Here is a 19,713-nt window from a genome sequence, read left to right as displayed (position 1 = left end):
TTTATGCCAGCACAGACAAGAGGTAGAGTGTCTTGTATTGAATAAAATGTCAAGAAAGGAAAAGGGTAGAAGGAAAGCAAGAGTAAAAGTAGGGAAGCAGGAATGATGGACCTCATTCTCATGCTTTTGTTTTTTGATAGTGGTGAGATGTTAATTGTAAGTGTACCATGATGTGAAATGACAGCCTCATGAGTGCATGACTTTCTCTTGTTTTAATTGCTCTTATTTTAAACTCTGATATACATATTTGTAGACTGTTATTGAGATTGGGACCCTGCTGGAGCTTTTGATAACTGGGAATCTTCTGGTTAGCTGTAAATAGTAGGTGGGGAAAAAAGTTACATAAATGGCAGTGGTCTTTTCCTTTTGTTTAAGCATGGATATGTTAGGTTGGATAAGAAGAGATTATCAGGTTACTGGTGGCAAGAACTGAGGTTGAGTCCAAGAGTAGAGGCTGATGAGGATTATATGCAATTTTATTGTTTTTACTTCTCAGTTTGAAAAATTCAGTGATCTCAGCTTCTGAGAGGATGTACGTGTTCAACATCTTTCACAGTAACTTTGGCTTTTGATTTTTGACCAGAGTTTGGGACAGTAATGAAAATATTGTCTTTTTTCCTTTGAGTTAAAGCATTCTGTGTAGTGTAATGAGTGTCAGGCTCTTAATTTGAACACCAAACCTCAACTTTTTTTTTTTGAAATAAAAAAAGGTATTTTAATGAAGTGCTGTTCTGCCTGCACATAGTACAAAATTAATACACACTGGTAAACTTTATAGTATCTGCAACTAGTTGTCTTAACTAGTTCATTTCCATAATTGGTTTTCAAATTTGTTTTCTAAATGGGTTTAAATCTGTTGGTATTGCATTAGAAATAAATGATTTAAGATCTGTGCTGTTCAGACACTTAATCCTTTTTAGATATCTTTTTCAAAATTAAAACAGATTCAATTTTGAAGATGATTTCGATTTTAATAGTAATTTTTACACCTTTCAGGAATAGCTCCCCCCTCAAAATAATTGTATCGATAACTTGAAGCATTCAGAATTTAGCCTGCGTTTTCTCTGAAATAAGTTGTGGTTGAATCATGGTGTCAAAGGTGATGTTTACAATATAGTTTCCTTCCTAGTAAATAGACATCGAGGAAATTTAACTTTTGAACTTTACTTTTGACAGTAGTTAGAACATTTGGGGCAAATGGAAATGATTTTATATACACATATACTTACTCTACGGTACAGTATTTGATAGAAATCCCTTCCATGTATTTTCCTGCAAGTGATGAGGCTTGAATTGGGAGGGGTTAGTCTTGGCCTAAGCAGTGTGTATTATGTGACACTTTTACAATAATAACTTTTAGGAAATAACATTTGGCGACACATTAGGATAGGTATTTACTAACTCATTTAAAATGTAGGTTTCTTAGAGCAGTGTCATCTAATTGATACTCAGTTGTGGGGTATTTCTCTTGACGTTACCCATTGCCTGGGAAAATGGCAATTTGAATAGCATTTGCTTCATGTTAGTTGAAACCCTGCTGCTTCACAAAAGGCATCTGGTTGTTCAGCTTAGAGAACTGGACTTAAAGTAAGATTTGCTACACTTTATATTCAGTGATTCTGCAGTTGTCTTGTTAAGTAAACCTTATATTTATCCTGATTTGACACTTTAATTTCTGGACCTCAGTCTGTAATCTTGTCTGTCTTGACTTTTTCATGGATGGCTTGCTCTCAGGTGTCCACCAAATTTTGGGCAACTGCTTAATGGGCCAAGAGCCTGGAAGACTGGCTGATAGTCTTGCTTCAAAACAAAACTTTTTTTAAAAATAAAACCACTACAAATGGATCCATGATTCACTCTTTTTTCACCTGATCATATATGTTCGTGTTATTTTAGTGTTATGTGGTTTGTCAGCCTTTGAATATGTTGAGATGTGGGAGTTTCCACCTTTTGATGTTTCCTTGTCCTGAAAGGAGACAAGTGCTACATTGCCTTTCAGGACACTTCATTATGGGGTATTCAATGTGAGAAGAAGATTCTGATATAGGTTTTTTGGTGTGTTTTTTTTTTTTTTTAATGAATGAGAAATACTTATTAATCTGTTCCCTGTTTCTATGGCTTCCTTATTTTTAATCTATACTTTACAAGTGTTTTCCCCAGATATGGTTAATGGTTTTCTGTCACAGTAACAAGAGAATCATGGAATGGTTATGAAGACATTTCAGAATGTTTTCAGCCTATTCTATACATTATGTACTAAAAATAAAACAAAAAAAGAAATAAAAACAGGCTTTTAAGGACCAGTGCTATCATTATGCAGATGAATACTGAAGTTTTTTCTGTATGGCATGTAATTCTCAGCTCTCAAGGCACATTAAATAGTCTATGTGCAAAGTCAGCCACATCAGGAGCACAGGAGATCCTTAGGCAGCATCAAGAGAAGCAAATGCTGACAGCTAAGGTGACAGAGTTCATCACAGAGACTCTGCAAACACAGGTGTGCGGTTGTGATTTACATTAGTTTAGGAGATTAAAGCATTAAAATAATGCAATAAATCAGTAATTGCAGCAATGATGCCTGATGATTTCTGGCAGTAAAAGCCACTAATATAGATTTTTAAGGTATTTAAAGTAAAATATAGTGAATATTTTAAATATTGTAGTAATGGAAGAAAACAATCTCAAAGTAAGTTTTTCAGTATATCAAGGAATTATATAAAGTAAATGGTATTACAGGTAAGTTACACTTGGGCTTTAACGAGAAGATAATTTTTCTTTCTTGCCACAAGCTCTGGGCATCCAATGATTTCCCTTAAGTTAAAAATGCTTGATTTTATTTCTGCTGGATTGTTATACAAAAACTGTTTGGAGTCAGTTCACATCCTGCCCAAGCCCCATTTTGTCACGTAGGTTGATTGTCTGTGTGGTTTTCCATGTGCCCTGCTACAAATGTTCCCTCTCATTCATCCTCTTGTTCCTACCCCAACTTTTTCACTTGTCCTTTCCCCTTTTTTCTTGTAGCTGGTTATGTGTGCCCATATCAAAAGCCCTTGAGAAATGACCGAACTTACACTTTTTTTTTTTGGTCATAATAGTGTTTTTAGACTTCCATAGTGTGAGATAAATTCTAGTTTATCGATTTGACATTCTGATAGCCTTTTTGGCATAATCAGAATATTTGTGGTAACCACCACAAGTTGTTATTGAAAAGCTTTCAATGTGTCTGTAAGTTTGAGGAAAACTGCAAGATATCTGGGTCATTGTTATTCCTAGAAATTCCTGAATCAAGGTGTTGAACTTCTTATTGTTCATGGATTTGGTGTTACAGGACCTAACACTGAGGAAGTAATTAATCACGATGATGATGGTGATAACCTGAAGCCATAAAAATAGAGTAAATTTGTTCTTTCCTTCACTCTATATGCTGCTTATCTTTTTCTTGCCCTTCAGGGCTGTGTCTATGTATGTCCTGTTGCACAATAACTCTTAGATCTTAGGCTGGATTTTTCCATGCTTCAAAATGAGCACCTCTAATATGTTTTTCTTCTTTTAGTGGTTGTTTTAGGATATTTTGGAAAAGTCATGAAAGTATTCTCTTTAGAGTTTTATCTGCTCTTCCATTTTTTTCTTCTATATGCATTGAAGGAGAAATTGGGTAAAATGTTATCTAATCATAGCAATAACTTAGCTTTGGTAGTTAGAAGTGGAGACCCTTGGACTGGCAACTAATGTGCCAGTTATTGTAAATTAGTATTTTGAGAAATGTTTCCTTAAAAGGAAGCTCTGCTGGCAGAAGTCTAAATTATCTTTCTTTTAAGTCCTTGGGAATTTGACTGATGTGTTAATTTCTGTAATTATTAACACTTCCTTGTTTCCATGAATTTCACTTTTTTTTCTCAGCTATTGCTTAATCCTTCTGTTCCCTGAAATGACAGAGAACAGAACTTTGCCCTTCAGTGCCTTTTCATAGAACTTTTTGTATAGGAACTGTCACCTATCTAATTAATTTTTAGACAACTGCTACATATTCTGAGGCCTTTTACTTCTAATTCGTGGTCTGCCATACTAATTTTGGTGTTCTTTCCTGTTTCTTAGATCAGTCTAGTCCTACTTCTCCTATGACAAAGGAACCATTTGTAACTCTTCCTTCTCAACATCTTGGATTCCTGCTTCCTATGTACAAATCTCAGCAGAAGCAAAGCCTAATTTTGCTATTAAATTGTGGGAGATTCTTCCATGTCATGGTCCAGTCAGTGAAGCTGATAGTACCTTTAAGGTGTTCATAATCTTTCTTTTGACAGGATTAAATTCTGAGGGAAACTTAACAATTCACCACCTGTTTTCAACTAATGAGCTCTCCTGCCAATATTGCATTTAGTACTCCAGCAGTAAATTAACTGTACATAGCATTTCTAATGCTTGCTTTTTCTTTGCCCTAGTTTCAACATTGGGTCCTTCTGGTGTTTCTCAGCTACAGCTTTTTCTTCTTCTACTGGAAGCAGTTTCTACTCTATTCAGTCATGCTTCTCTTTTCTCATTGTGTATAGCTGTGGATATTTTGGTTATTTTCTTTTAAGTTACCCATTCTGTTTCTGTGGTGAGGGCAACAGGATTCAGTTCTTCACTTTTTATCTTTTTCGTGGATGTGTGATTTCACTGTTACTATGATTTCAACCCTTACCTGATAGTTAAAAATACTTTTTCGCTGCTAGCTCTTTGTTTTAATTTGGTTTTGTGTTTCCTGCTTTCTCTTTTGGATGTTCTCATAGCTTATATTCAGTGTGGCAAAGCTGTACTTTTCCTCAGAACACCATTTCCTACTTGGCACTGTCAGAGGTATCTCCTTTGAAGCCCTCAATCGGAGACTTTCAGGCTCTTGTCTGCTTTGCCTTGTACAATTTTGACTGTCTGAGATAAACCACTTGTTCATAGACATCGAAGGACATGTGTGTCCTTTCAGCATCTGCAGCTGAAGGTCTCTGGAGGTCTGTGATGTATCTTGTGTTGATTTGGAAAAGACAGTGAACTTCTGATTCCTTTCCACTTGCTTCTTGTGAAAACTTGCCACCAAACTTGTTTACTTTAACCACTCAGACTTTCTCTGGTGGCTGTTTAAGGGTCTCTCTTTTGTTCATGTGGACCAATGTGTTCTGCGGTTATTTTCAAAACACTATATATTTTTTCTTTTTTTGTGTTTAAGTCTTTCAATAGCACTTTGAAGAAGACAGTTGTTTCATTTGCCTTGTACATGAAAACTTCACAGCTTTGCTTGCAAAGTCCCAGACACCTGCATGTTCATGTCTCACAGTGGTGGTCATCATTCTGCTGCTTTATTTCCTTTCCGTTAAACCAAACTCTACCTTCCAGTCTGTTTCTTTTTGTTCTATCCACTAATTGAGAAAGGTGAGCTGTTTTTGTTTTCTTCCTCTTTGTATATGCCTTCTACATTCAAGATGGTTCTAATTATACTTTCTTCTTCTTTATTCTTTTAGCCTTTCTTTGCATGTAGTGGTTTATCATTTTTGTGGGTGTTCTTTCCCATTTTTTGATGGGGCAGTGTCTTTTTTTCAAGTGCAGTGTCAGCTGGTCAGAATATTCCAGCTGAACCAGTAGCAATTCTGAGATGACATGGAGATTAAATGAATGTATTCTTTGCATTTCCTTCCGCCTCCCATAGCAATGTGATATAGCAGCTCCCAAGCTGGAGATAGAAAGGTCTCACAACTCCTTTTCTCAGCACCCCTGGATAATCAGCCCTTCCTCTAATTGATGGAACTGGCTTCATTGTAGAACCTTGCAATGTCTGCTGAAATACAGCCTTCAGTTTTAGACCAGATTGTCTTGTCTGATCCCTTTCTCCAGAACTCTTGCAACCTCCTGGCATTTAAATATGTAATCTGCTCCTATTTTAATGTGCAAACTAGTAACTAAAATATTAAATTTTATTTTAAAATTGCATAGTGGAACTTGGCTTAATACCTCCTCCAATTTTTGAGTTAATTTCTTCCATGTATGACTTTCCTAATTGGCTTTGCACCCAGGTTATTGGGCACTCAGTGGAACTGTTTGATTGTTTGCTTGTGAAAGTGTCCTATGAGAGTGACTTAGAAGTATTTTTGACGCAATATGACGCCTGCTTTTTTTCCTGAGGTCTGTTGTGCTGTCATCAAGGCAGTGAGATGGGCTTCATGCAATTTGTTTTACACAGATCCACGTGGGCTGTTACTTGTCTCCTGGTTTTTCCTAAGTGCTGTCAGATGCTTTGATTTGTTACTGGACCTTTCCAGGAATTTAACTCGATACACTGGAATGTGGAGTGGAATAGAATGTAAAGTTTTATCCTAAATTTATTTTTCTGTGATTTTTGATCATCATCTTGACTCTTCTGATTTGCTTTGACCCTTCCTTCATCTTATCTTGAGGCTGTTGATTCCTTGAAGTAGACGTATTTCCTCTTTCTTGCTTCCACAAGAAATGAAAATTGATGGTTATTATCATATCTTTATCTGTGGTATAAGGGTGAAGCAAAATTGAATTTAGATTCCATTCAGTGCTTCTGTTCTGTGTTATCTTTCTGCAATGTGCAGAAGAAATAAGCTTAAAAGTGTATTATGTTTCTGGAATACATCTTTCTGTGTTGCTGTTTCTTCTTCACAAAGCATAAAAGATCCTGTTTAAATTATCTTAGAATTTCTTCAGCACTGAAAAGCCTCTTAAAATTTCAAAAAGATTATGAGATTTTTTAAATGACTTTTAGGTTAGATGCCTTCTTTTTGGGTAACTACCAGTGTTGCAAAATTAACCATATTATTTTTTTAAATGCTGTTATAAAGCACAGTATTTTAATAAAATGTTTTGGATCATAGTAATGAGGAAGGAACAGCAGATGGGAATAGTCAGCTGGGGGAGCCAATGCTCTGTAGCGCATCTGCCAGCATGTGAGAGGAAAGAATAAGAACTGCAAAATAAAAGGAAAGAGCAAAATACATTAGTGGAGTTCATTTTTTTTTTCCGCAGTAACTCTTCTTTGATGTTCCAGTTGAAGTACTTTTTTAGCAGCTGTAAGCAGTAGAAATTAAACTTCTTTAATTTCCGTTTTTATGATCAGAGCACTCCTATGAGACACTTTCTGATATCACTATTATGCTTTCTTCAAAAGCATTTATCTCCATAGCGGGGCAGTTGTATAAATATTTGTAGTTTAGCTTCTTGAAAAAATGTTTTATGACTGCGTTTATTGGGTATGGAAGATCCTAAAGTCAGATTTGGATTAACGAGATTGGAACTAGTTTGTCTTTACTATGGAAAGATACAGATGAAAGAAAATACTCAATATCATGTCTAACTGCTTGAAGGCCATGGCTGTAATTACCCTTTTTGTTACCGGGTGTATAAACGAAAATGTTCTTCTAATTGGATTTATGGCTTTGCATTTCAGAAGCATCAAATAGTATTTCTTCCTTTCCCAAACAGGATGGGGAAAAACTGTTAGAAGTGGAAACTGTCTAGAGCCTAATTTTACTGTGTGGAAACTTATGCCAAGTTAAAGCAGTAATTATGTCCAAGTGGGATGAAGTTTGCATTTGCGAATGAAATGGTTCTGAATTTTATCTTAGTTTCCGGCTACTTGAATCTTACATTTGTCCCTTTGCCTGAAAAACCAATGATAATTGTGTTACAGGTGACAACAAAGGTTGGAAGTGATGCATGTCTAAGTGGGAGATAGTGCCTTATTGCCAAAGTAAGCTAAAAATACATATTCTGTCTTTTAGCTCCATGCTTATAGTCATAATAGAAATAAATTGTATGTGGAAAGGCTTAGGAATAGGTGTTTTTAAATGCTAGAATTTGTTAAATAAGACAGCAAAACATTTATACCATTAGCACTTTAAAAATGTAACAGGTTACTCTCATCCTAAAGAACTTAATTTCAAAGGAAATTATAAATTTCTCAGTTTAATCATTTGTGTTTCAGAGGACAGTGAAACCAAGTGACAGCTTTGTCACATAATTGACTGTTCCATTATAAAAATATTTCTTTTTCCACATAAAGAGAAAAACCCTGTTGATATCTAGGTTTGTGAGTACTCTTGTAGTTGACTGCAGTTATGTGTTAGGGGCAGAAAACCCCGGGGAGACCTCTTTCCTCAGAAGTAGCAGCAGTGTGGGAATCCAGTTTAACCAGTATGTCGTACTCCTTAGACCATTGTACTGCAGCCCCAGGATTTGGTAGACCAACTGGCAGGTCCTTTTGTAAAGCAATGCTTTTTTGCAACCCTGTCTTATTCACTGGCTGCAACCCAAAATATCTGGGTTCACTGCAGAGCAACTTGAATGTTCTACTGAGCTAACATTGGGGTGATATTTGACTAAAACATTTAGGCTTAAAATGTAGTATTCTGTTATCGACATTTAAATAAAGCTTCATTCACAGGGGAATATAAATGCATCTCATGGTTCTAAGAAGGAGAAGTGTTGGTTGGAAGGAGGGACAATATGCATTTACTATCTTTTAATGCACTGACAGGATGGATAGGGAGGGGTCTTTGTTTACCCTTCTCTAATGGGTTGAACTATAAGCAAGGCTTCATTATTAGTCATGCAGAAAGCTAGCGTTTTGCTGCAATAATTCTGGTCGTGTGTATTTACTTGCACATATGGTGTTGGTGATGTTCTATAAAATTGTGGAATTAAGTAATAAATGTGATTGAAGAATACATAGCTACTGGGGATGTCCCTTTTCACCTTCATAAACATCGTGAACAACAGTTTGTAGATCATGCAAAATGTGAATTAAAGGTTTTAATTTGGTAATCATCTCGGTTTGATTAGAAGCAGATGCTGATGATCTGCAGAAGTCTAAACGGACCCTTGGAGGAAAGCTTTTATTGCTTAACATTGACTTGTGAAATTGAAGTCAAACCAAACCGCGAACTGTACAGTCACTTATGCCCCTTTTAGTGCACTAGAGAACTATGATTCTTACTGAATAGCTTTCTGCAGTTCATCGTTTGAGTTAAATAGGACCTTTGGAGTCCACTGTAAGGTTGAATCCTTCTGTACTGGCTACTGTACATGTTCTTCCTAGCTTGAAGTGTATTGTCATCCTGCTTTGATAAAGTGACGTGCTTTGAAATAAAAAGCGCAAAAAAGGCGGCAGTAAAAATGAGATGATGAATAAAAGCATTCTTCCTTGCGATCTAGCTGAAAACAATCAGATAACACTCAGAATACAGTTTGAGTCCTGAGGCAGATGTTCTGCTGTAACCCTGGATTTCTAAAATAATAATAACTGGCAGCTGTACCAGAAAGGCAGTGGAGAATAGGTATCTCCTACACCATGTTCTTCAGCTTATGGCAGAAAAGGAGGGAAGGGAACCCGCACTGCTTGGGTGATGATGTGCTCTAGCACTGAGGGGTTGATCCGGTGACACTTGACTGCCATCAGTGGCTTGGAAATTATGAAAGGATAGCAATTCCTAACCTCATCCTTGTAAATCCTCAGTTCTTAGCAATTGGGAATTTTGGATTCCTGGAAGAAACTTAGTATAGACAAGGAGAATGATGTCAACAAATGCCCTCTATTTTTCTATAAATATTTTAGACATGCATTTGGGGCATAAGGGAAGAGGAAATTGGGAAATCAATAGTGTATTTTTTAAAAATTATATACATATGTTATTCAAGAAGAAAATAAACTCTTTGGATATTCGAGGTGTTCTTTTGTAGTGGTTGGGGTTAAGAATGTTTTCAAAATGAATTTATTTTTCACATAGCAGTGAATGCAGTACCTTTGGAAATGTTTATATTGTTTCTTAGCACAGCAGCATAAAAGCTGACAAGATAGTTTGTGCAGGATGTAATTACACTGCAAGTAGAATTTACTAGCTGCTGTTTTGGACGTAAACTTCATAAAATGGTCTGTAAACACTGAAATACTCTTCCCTGCTAATCCTGTGATTGAATCTAGAGAAACATTTGTTAACAAGTTTCTGTAAAATTGAGTCTGATGTTGGCATCCTGATTTGTAAATGGAAGAAAACTTGTTGCTGTATTTCTCATAAGGATGTTCGCTTAGCTCTTCAGTCATGTGCAACTCTGATATGTATGTGGTGACATTTCTAGAATAATCTGTAGTAGTGTTTTTTTGTTCAGCTTTCCTTTTCATGGATGAAGGGAAATGTTTGTCAGGAATCTAGGAAACTGGACTCTGTGATTATGGCAACCATGAATTAGCTGCATAGTTGAGGAGGATCCATAAGATGTCCTTTGTCTGCCCGCTCCTGAGAAAAAGTCCAAATAACATTTCAGTCAATGGATAAGAATATATAATAATTTCAAGTGCAGCCTGTTATATTTTCAGGGATGCCAACAACTTGAACTTGAGCTAAAATAGTAAGTTGTATTACCATGGGAAATACACATTTTTTTTTCTTAATTCAGTTTGTGTCTAGCCAAAATAGAGTTGATATCTCTTGAGAAACATTGTAATCAGATTTGTGGGTCCATGGAATGTGGTGTTTGGTTTTTTTTGAGGCTCTTCATGCTATAATTGGTAGTACAGCTGGGAATTATGTTATTTCCTAATCAAGCTAATATTAATTAACTAGCTGAATACACTTTATATTCTTAAATTTAATGGTGTCTAGGTTAATATTCTAGTTCTAGCTTAGTTTATACTGTGCTTTGTGGAGATGGAGAAGATTGACTAAGAAACAATTGTTTTGTCTCTTTGACACTTAAAATTGCAATACAGCACAGTATTGAGAGACCAATGCTATCTCTTTTTGGGAAGTGTGTTGTCCCATTTGAATGCCAGCTGATCAGTGACTAAAAGCAAGTTTTAAAAAGTTCACCTTCTAAGGGCACCAGTGACGTGTGTTTGTAAATACCTCAAGCTGAGTCTTGGAAAAGGAAAGGACTCATGCATTAAGTTCTTATTCCTTACTGGGAGACACAGAAACTACAAAATTAAGTAGCTGTGAATGTATAGTAGTATAATGTGTGCATGCATCTTTATCTCTTCATTAGAACAGAGTAGGGATGTCAAATTTATTTTGGAGTTTTTGGACTGCCTCAATGCCAGTGTTTGTTTAACCAAGCCTTACATATTAAATTATTCATATTTTAATCTAAATTTATGTGTCTTTGTGTTTCCAGGACAATTCTGTGATTAAAATCAATGAGTAAACTGCATATAGGAAGCAAGAAAACTAGAAATAATGCAACTTGCCCCAAATCCTTGCTTCCTTCCTTTCCTCTCATGCCTTCCCTTTTCATGTCTTGATTTTTCTCATTTTTCTAAGTCTCAAAAATGTACGATGAGGTGTTAAATTCTTTCAAGCTATGATATGTGATCCACTGTCACTGGAAAGGGAAGAGCCTTTTCCTGGTGTTATTGGTCTTTGCTTGTGCCTTGGACGCAGCATCTGTTGGCAACAAACTAATGAGGCAAAGCTAGTGAATTGTTGTCTGTGAAGTAAAAAGTTGAATAAGTTCAGTGCAGAGGGTCAGATAAGCACCAGAGGACACCCTCGGAAGAATTCTGTTGTGGGTTTGTTTTTTTTTAAGTCATTTGAGTATCACAGTATTTTATCTGGTGAACATCGAGTGCTGTCAAAAGTTAAGCAGTCTGTTTATCTTTCCAATCTTTATTAGAATGCTAAAAGCTGTATTTAATTGTCTAATTTTTAATGATTACCAGGATGTGTTCTTGTAGGTGCTATTTAGAGATGAAATTATTAAATGTACAACCTGTAGTGTTCTTGTTAAAAGAAAAAAAAAATCTTTTACAGCTTCCATGAACCAGGAAAAACTGGGATATATGTTTCATGATGCTCTGTATACAGAGGTACAGGCATGACCTAACTGAAAGCTTGAGTCTGAGTTTAGACTCTAAGGAGTTTTTTTTCATTGCATTAAATCTTCAATCAATTTCAATACTTAAAAGGGGCCTGTAAGATGGGGACAGGCTTTTTAGTGGGGCCTGTTGGGACAGGACAAGCAGTAATGATTTTAAACTAAAAGAGGGGAGATTCAGACTAGATACAAGGAAAAAATTTTTTACAATGAGGCACTGGCCCCGGTTGCCCAGAGAGGTGGTGGATGCCCCATCCCTGGAAACATCCAAGGCCAGGCTGGATGGGGCTCTGAGTAACCTGATCTGATTGAAGATGGCAGGAGGGTTGGACTAGATGAGTTTTGAAGGTCCCTGCCAACCCAAACTATTCTGTGATTTTATGTGAAAATAGTGAAATCCTTAATGCCAATGTAAGGTTATTTTTAAAGTTCCAGTCTTTAGGGAAGGAAGTTTTATTTTTAAATGCATTCTGGAGTTGTCTCCCAGCTTTCATGAGGGGCTGGGCATATTGTTTCTTCTTCCTCTTTCTCCATTAGCTGAAAACATGAAGGCAATGGGAGTTTGGTGAAAAGACAAGGAGCGAAGTGTTTGTAGGGCTGCTGAAGGTTTCCCTAACCTATAAGATACTTGAGGCTGTAAAAAGTAAATGATATAACAGCTTTGTAAGTATTGTTTATTTATATGATAAGTATTGTTTTGCAGCAATATTTGTGTTTATTTAAAAAATACAATTTCTGATTAAACGGTATTTTCAGTAGCACTGTCTGCAGTCTTTATCCAAACCTTTATTTATGGCGCATTAACCTATTTTTCTGGAGGTTTCACTAGGATCACTTTTACCGCAACAGTGTTAAGTTTTTTGCTAGTGAGATGCAAGAAAATCTAAAACACTGTCACTTAATATCTGTGCAGGATTTACATGGTCGAATTGTTAATAAAGAAGGATTATTTTATGTGTATATATTAAAAGATAAAACCCCCTTGAAATTGAATACAATACTGAATAAAATGGTTTTGTTGAAGAAAATGAAATTATTTTTTTCCAAAAACAAATAAGCAAGGAATCCTTGCCTTTAGTTCTCATTCTCCCCCCAGTATTGAAAACCTATCTATGAAACAGTCACTGGAGTGTTTTAATGGCTTTCTGTAAAACAAACAAACAAACAGCAAAACAAACAACAACAAACAAAACCCAACAATGGAGATATCCTAGAAGAACTACTGCAATTGTAGTCACTATAGCTGTACAATATGTTTTACTCTTCTTATTCAAAGGTAGTTTCACAGAGTTTAGAATGACATGGTAGACTGGGTTCTCTTAAGCAATTCCTACTGAGAAAGCATAAAACTATTAAATTTGGAAAAGGAAGTGACTATTCTGGAATTAAAATTAGAACTTTGGTCTGTACAAGGTGAAAGGAAAGCCTGCAGGCTCATCTGCTGACTTAGATTTATACTTATTTAAACAAGAAATACATCATCTGCAAGAAGGAGCTGGGTTTGGGTAGCACTGTGTGAAATTTTTGTATAGTTCCAGGGTCTCACATTTGAAAAGCAGGAATTTTTCAAAAAATAACAAGAATAAGATGAGTGTCTTTTGTAGAAAGTGTTTTCTCATATCATTTACCTGAATCCATGTAATGTTTTTTATATGACGACTTTGTTAAAGAAAAATGTTTTCCTTAGAGGCTTTTTTTCCCTGAGCTTTAGATTTTAACATGCAGAAATATAATGCCACTGTGTATTTCGTCTGTCTTCAAAGTTACATGCTTCTGCCTTGCCGGCAGCTTTGTTATTATTTTTTAAAGTTGATTTTCCTGAGAGAGTACTACAGATTACATCAAGATGCAGACAGGGTAACCATAAGCCTTCTAGACATCGCTGCCTTGGCCATTTCATATGCATCCATCAAATCACTTTCACAGAGGGAATTTGCTGAGCTACTCCTCCAAGTTTGAAATTAGAGTGTCCTACCTATGACTTCCAAGAAAAACATTTTGTTCATTTTTTTTCAGTTTTTCAACTGAGAAGAAGGAAAACAACTTTTATTTAAATGCCCATTTAACTGCATAGAAGCGTTAGTCAACACATTAGATATTAGGCCCCACTTGGAGAAGAAACTGAACCGCTTATGCACATCCCTTTCCATGGAGAGGAAGGGTGAGGGGACACCGAGTGCCTCTTTGATCTTGTGTTTGGAGTCTGGGTATCTGTTGCATGGAATGGCCTTGGCTTGGGTCCTGGCTGGTCTCTAAAAGCTCTCCTGACCACAGCCTTATATCACCTCTCTGTATTTCAAGAGGACACGTCCAGTTGATGTAGAGCAGCATCACACAATATGTTATACTTTGACATCTGTGTCAGTCTATGTTTTGGGAAGGTTTTCTATGTTCCTGAATATTTAATACCTTCCAGTCAGGGGCTACTTCTGTTATATGTCATCAAGAACGTGTTGTGCAAATATTTGACTCTTGTTTCATGTAGTGTAAGTTATTAGGTATAATTGCTGGATTACCAGCATGTATGATCTGTTTTATCAGAGTGGATTATTTATGATTTTGATTTTTTTTTTTAATTGATTATGTTTTTCAGATTTTAAAGTCTGAGCTTAATCATGATTTAAAGCAGAACAATTTGATTTCAAATTTCTGTTTTGGTGTTTAATTATTTTCTGTTGTATGAAACTCCAAAATGACTTATTGACTAACAAAATCATTACAAGGTGCTAATTTTTAGTGTGGTTTTTCTGCTGTATTTGGTGTGTTATTAGATAGTAAAAAAGCATAATATATATTTATGTATATATTTAAGTTTTTGTATCAGGAAGTATAGCATTGTCCATGATTTTTCAAGCTAGAAATTTTGGCTTAAATACTTGGAAGTCGTTAAATCAGATCATTGCTGCTAAACTTAGCTGATTCAAGAACTGGGAAAGCGCTAACATTTAGACAACAATAAGTATACCATTGTTCTTACTCTGGAAAAAAAGGCGAGAGAGATCAGTCTATGAATATGAGATTATATGTCTTATTTTTTAAAACCTGGTTTTAAAACTGAGCTGAAACTGGTGTTTTTGTCAAAATTCTGGCAGAGTTGCTTAAGTCCCCACTAACTGCCATTGAGTCATTGTGCTTTGTTTTAATGCGTACAGTAAATCTAGATATGAGCAGAGATTGTCACAAGTTTTATTTTGAAGTGGTCAAGTTTTAAAAAGTTTATTTTATAGTTCTTGTGTTAATGTTTGGAATGATTATATTTAAAATCTGCACTACTGCTTCAGAAGGGAGGTTATTTAACACTATTTGCCACTAGTGTTTTGCTCATTTCTGATTAGTTATTAGTGATCACTTGCTGAATATGTAATGAATTTTCACTTGTCAACTACAGTGTTGATATATTTACAGATTATTTAATCTTTTAGCTCATGTTAATTAAAAAAGCACCTTAAAGTATTTCAACAGTTTTAAAACAAGCTCTTAATTTTAGATTAGTGAAGACCTGAAAAATGAATTGGCAAGTGAGCTGTCTACATCAACCCCTGGCTTCACTATGTCTAAAGTAAAAGAACAGATGTTCTATAAGGTAAGTAGAAATTGGTGAGTTCCACATATTTACATTCATTTTCTTTCAGTTAAACTTGGAATTACTAATTTTAAGTTTACATAATACTATTGCTAATCGTTAATCAAAGTATCTAAATTAACTGTGACTAATGAGAATTCCTCTTCTTCATAAGGGTAGAGGGAGGGACTAGGAGAACAGAGGGAGCTTTAAACTACAATTAATGTCTTCTGTCCTCTGCTGATGTCCCTTGTTTTTTGCTGTAAAACCAGTTTTAACGTTTCCCAGACAAATGATGTAACTTTTCTGGCTGACAGACTGTTCAGGATAGAGACACTGTCAGACACATCTGTTGCTGAAACTAGGTTGGGGCTGATTGTGTTAGTCTGAAATTCTTTTTGCAAGAGAGGAAGGGGAGAGAAAAGAAGTATCTAATGTAACCCACTGATGCTTCTCTGGAGCGAAGTTGTTTGGGTTCCAGATCTGCTTCCAAGACCCTTTGTATATAGCTGATGTTAATTAAATATTTCAAGATGTCTGAAACAGAAGGCCAACAGAAGTCCATTTTCAAATATCAAATCAGTAAGGAATGCAAAGCTACATAATTGGGCTAATAATCATAGATGCAAACTTTAAAGTAGCTTATTTTGCCTGGATGCATGACTTCCTTGAAGTAAACAATGCATTTTCACCAAAATAATGATCAGCTATTCCAAAGTCAACATTTAATTTCAAAATATTTATGTTTTGGCTGAATAGAGCTTCATTAAAAGATAGAGAATGACTTTAAGCTTTAAGCTTCACTGGTCCATTTTGAATCTTAGGGTTGTAAACATTGTTACTGCATTATTTTGCTCTTTCATGGTGTGGGCTTTTCTTCTGTTTCAGGTTGGGCTTGCAGATGCTGTGGATCTATTTAGAGCCAGAAGAGTGTTTATTAAAGATGGTTTTGCATATGTGCCATTTAAGGACATTGTTGCGATTGTTTTGAATAACTATAGAGCGAAGTTATCTAAAGCATTGGCGGTAAGTTTGATAAAGTCTGATTTTTACAACTGTTGTTGCATTGTTTAGTGACGCTTTTGGACAGTAACCTTTTGGATTTTTAAATTTATCTGCTTCCATCTTGGAGAATACCAGAAACCCTATCAAAAGTGCTGACATCACTAAAAAAAAAGTTCATTACAAGGGGAGAGATCATTGATGTTTACATGAAATTTAGTATGTGATGTGCATTATAAAGCAATTTGTCCTGGAGGATTTTAAAATTGTTTCCCACGTAGGCAGTAACATGTCTTTTTATTCAAAATGTTAGCCTCATACAGACAGCTGAAGTATTTTTCTTCATATCAATCTTTTCTCACACATTTTGCAACTTTTTTTTTAAATAAGTAAAATATGCAGTTGTAGTTTTTTTTCTTTTGTTAGTGAGTTCTGAAATGAGAGCAAGTCAAAACATGTCAGATAAAAATAAAATCTTCATAATGTGAATGTCTGAGGTATCGAATCTAGTTAGGACACCTATGGTAAATACTATATGTGAATGTTCTTCTGTTAGTAATTTGGTGATCAATTTGGGAATTACTAGTTTTACAATATTAGACTCTTCACAGAGTTTAAAAGTGGTTGATCATGTATGTTGTTTAGCATTTGAGTCCTAGAAAATATGGTGTTGAATAAATGAAGGCAGTTTGGATTTTTTTTTTTTAAATGTTTTCAAAGCCTTATGTTGCTATGTCACATTGATATCAAGGTTGACTGTGAGTGTTTCGTAAATAGTGTGAAGTAAAAATTTGTTCCTTTAAGAAGCTGCCAGTATGCAGATTTTCTAATTTGTTAATTTTGAATATAACTGGAGACTGCAGTGACTGCAGTGAAAACCATGATACTCTTATGTGAACATTTCCATTAAGAACTCTGATACAACTGCAACTAGAGACATCCTTATTTCAGTTGATGCATAATGGAAGTTGATAGCACTTGTGTGGAATTTAAAAGCAATGAATGTGTTCTGTAGAAATGTGGCTAAGGACGTGGGTTATCTGCATCTGCTTAAATACTTTTGAGAAGCTTCATGGACTTCTGGAACTTGCATGTTGTTTGAGTAGCTGAGGAGACATCTGAAAAACAATAGGCTAGAACAGTAATGAGTAGGCCACTTGACTTGTCAGTTTGAGGAAAAATCTGCAGCTTTCTCTTACAAACATACACTGTCTTGTATATAATTCATTTAACCCAGATTACTTTGTTAAAGCCAATAGTTGCTTTATGATAAAAAGGTACTTCTTTATGTTATCCTCTGTAATCAAGATTTAGAAATTTTAACACTCTCATGAGCTTGGAAAACTATCTTCTTTAGAACTTCTAGGTTTTAAATTAGCACAGTAATTCAGGTTTGCCTTAGTTTTTAGTCTTAATACAAACATTTTATGTATTGAAGTTCTGCGTATTTTCATAGTAGGGAATAAAAAAAGATTTGTAATTTCCGTCCTATTCCAAAGCTCCTGATTGAAGTTGTGGGGTTTTGATTACTAATTTAGTCTGCAAAACCACCTTTAGTAAACTGTGCACAGTACACTGCTGAGAGATTATTAAATTGAGATTATTATTAAATTGAATATTTTGGAAATGAAGATCAAAAATCCAGCATGTTCTACAGAGGTCAATCTAATGTTATTCTCCCATACCAAACAGAAACATAACTTGAGCGTGACACTTGGTAGTAGGATAATTAGTGTAGTTTTCACTGGAACAAAACTGTAATCATCAATTACATTTCAGTGAAACTATAAGAGTACACTTTCAGTGAAAGGATTGTACGTAAGGAATCTTCTGACAATGTAAAGATGGTAACGGTTGCTGTTCTGCAACTTACAAATTAGGAGGATAATCTTTAGTGAATTACCTCTTATGACACAGCGGCACACTTTCAGGATTGTTTGTGAAAAGTAGTTGTTGAAATACTGTTTGGTCTAGGCTTAAGTTCTGCAGATACAGCTGCTTTAGTGTTGCTTGGTAATGCTTTTGCAGCACATGGATGTTTGTGTGTGTCTGCTGCAAAGGAGAAATCAATCGGGAAATGTGCTCAGCCTCAGGCACTATGATACTATAGAGGTCTTCATGACTTCGCACAGAAGTCGTGCATCATGACCAAACTTAATTAAGAAGTAATAGAGCCTTAAATGGCATCACTGATTTGTTATTTAATTTGTCTTTTAATGAATGTGTTTGATAACATTACCACTTTGGTAAGCATTACTTATGTGTGCTTTTGGGAGTATGTTTCATTGTTTTTGCAGCATCTGGCTATTTACACTTCATTCTCAGCGGTTTCTAATGGGCAATCCTTGTTTTATTAGAATTGTAGAATTAAAGATCTTAATGGTGCGATAATCCAAAATAGGCATGAATGCTATTTCTAAAGAAGTGGATTGTATCTTCACAGGGCCATAAAATTAGGCTAAATACTTGTACCTTCTACGGGGTAGTTTGACTTTGGTCAGTACTTCTGGCTTTGACAGCCTGTTTTAAGCTTCTAAGGGACAAAATATAATACCTGAATATAGACAGCAGAAAGACAGTCTTTCAGGCATGTAGTTTTGAGGAATCTTTCTTACAGCTCTCATTAGTGCTTCAATTCTTCATCGTTAAAGCAGCATAGTTTTTCAAGTGTGGGGTTATTGATTATTTTTGCTCTGATGCATGTTTTGCCTCTTGGAGACTGGTTGGTGCTATTCCAAGCAGTCGCATGCCCAGGTTTTTGGAACGAGTTATCCCTGCACAGGAATGATTTTCTGGTGAAGGCCTGTTCTGTCTTTTCCAAGGTGCTCTGAAGCTGTTACACTTCATGGAAGTGTGCTTGTACCAGTGCTACTGTTCCTAGGCCTCCAAGGCATGGAATAACTTGGGTGGTTGCCCAGCCTTGCTGCATTGCTCACTACATTGCAGGCTTGTGGTGCCACCGTCCTGCATTACAGGGTGATTCTAGTTGGGCTTATAGAGGAGGGATATAACGAGAGTGAATTGATGTGTTGATACTGAGCTTTGAGACCACAGTAAATAATTAATAGTACTGACTTTTAAAAAAATGTTTTATGTTGACACTGGCACAAATTCAGTTTAATCAGACTTATGCTTTAATTGCTTACTAGTCAAGCCCACAAAACAGTCATGCGTTTTGTTTCATCCTCTAAAACAAAATTTGACATCTTGACTATTTTGCTGTTCTTTGAGGCTCAATAATAGGGGGAGTTAATACTATTCAAGCCTTCTTGGCAATTGCAAATACAACT

At 35.7% G+C, this 19,713-nt stretch overlaps 1 protein-coding gene across 2 annotated transcripts in view; it reads left to right on the top strand.

Annotated features, from left to right (window-relative positions):
- PRIM2 (DNA primase subunit 2) overlaps positions 1-19,713 on the top strand; it is a 102,396-nt gene that overhangs the window by 8,940 nt on the left and 73,743 nt on the right. For both annotated transcript variants that reach the window (XM_071806936.1, XM_065834555.2), the window contains exons 6-7: positions 15,347-15,442; positions 16,310-16,447. In XM_071806936.1, coding sequence (XP_071663037.1) covers positions 15,347-15,442; positions 16,310-16,447 — 234 coding nt within the window. The remainder of the gene's footprint in view (positions 1-15,346; positions 15,443-16,309; positions 16,448-19,713) is intronic.

The sequence above is a fragment of the Patagioenas fasciata genome, chromosome 3, assembly GCF_037038585.1.
Source record: "Patagioenas fasciata isolate bPatFas1 chromosome 3, bPatFas1.hap1, whole genome shotgun sequence".
Taxonomy (NCBI): domain Eukaryota; kingdom Metazoa; phylum Chordata; class Aves; order Columbiformes; family Columbidae; genus Patagioenas; species Patagioenas fasciata.
This window is presented reverse-complemented; position numbering and strand designations above follow the sequence as displayed.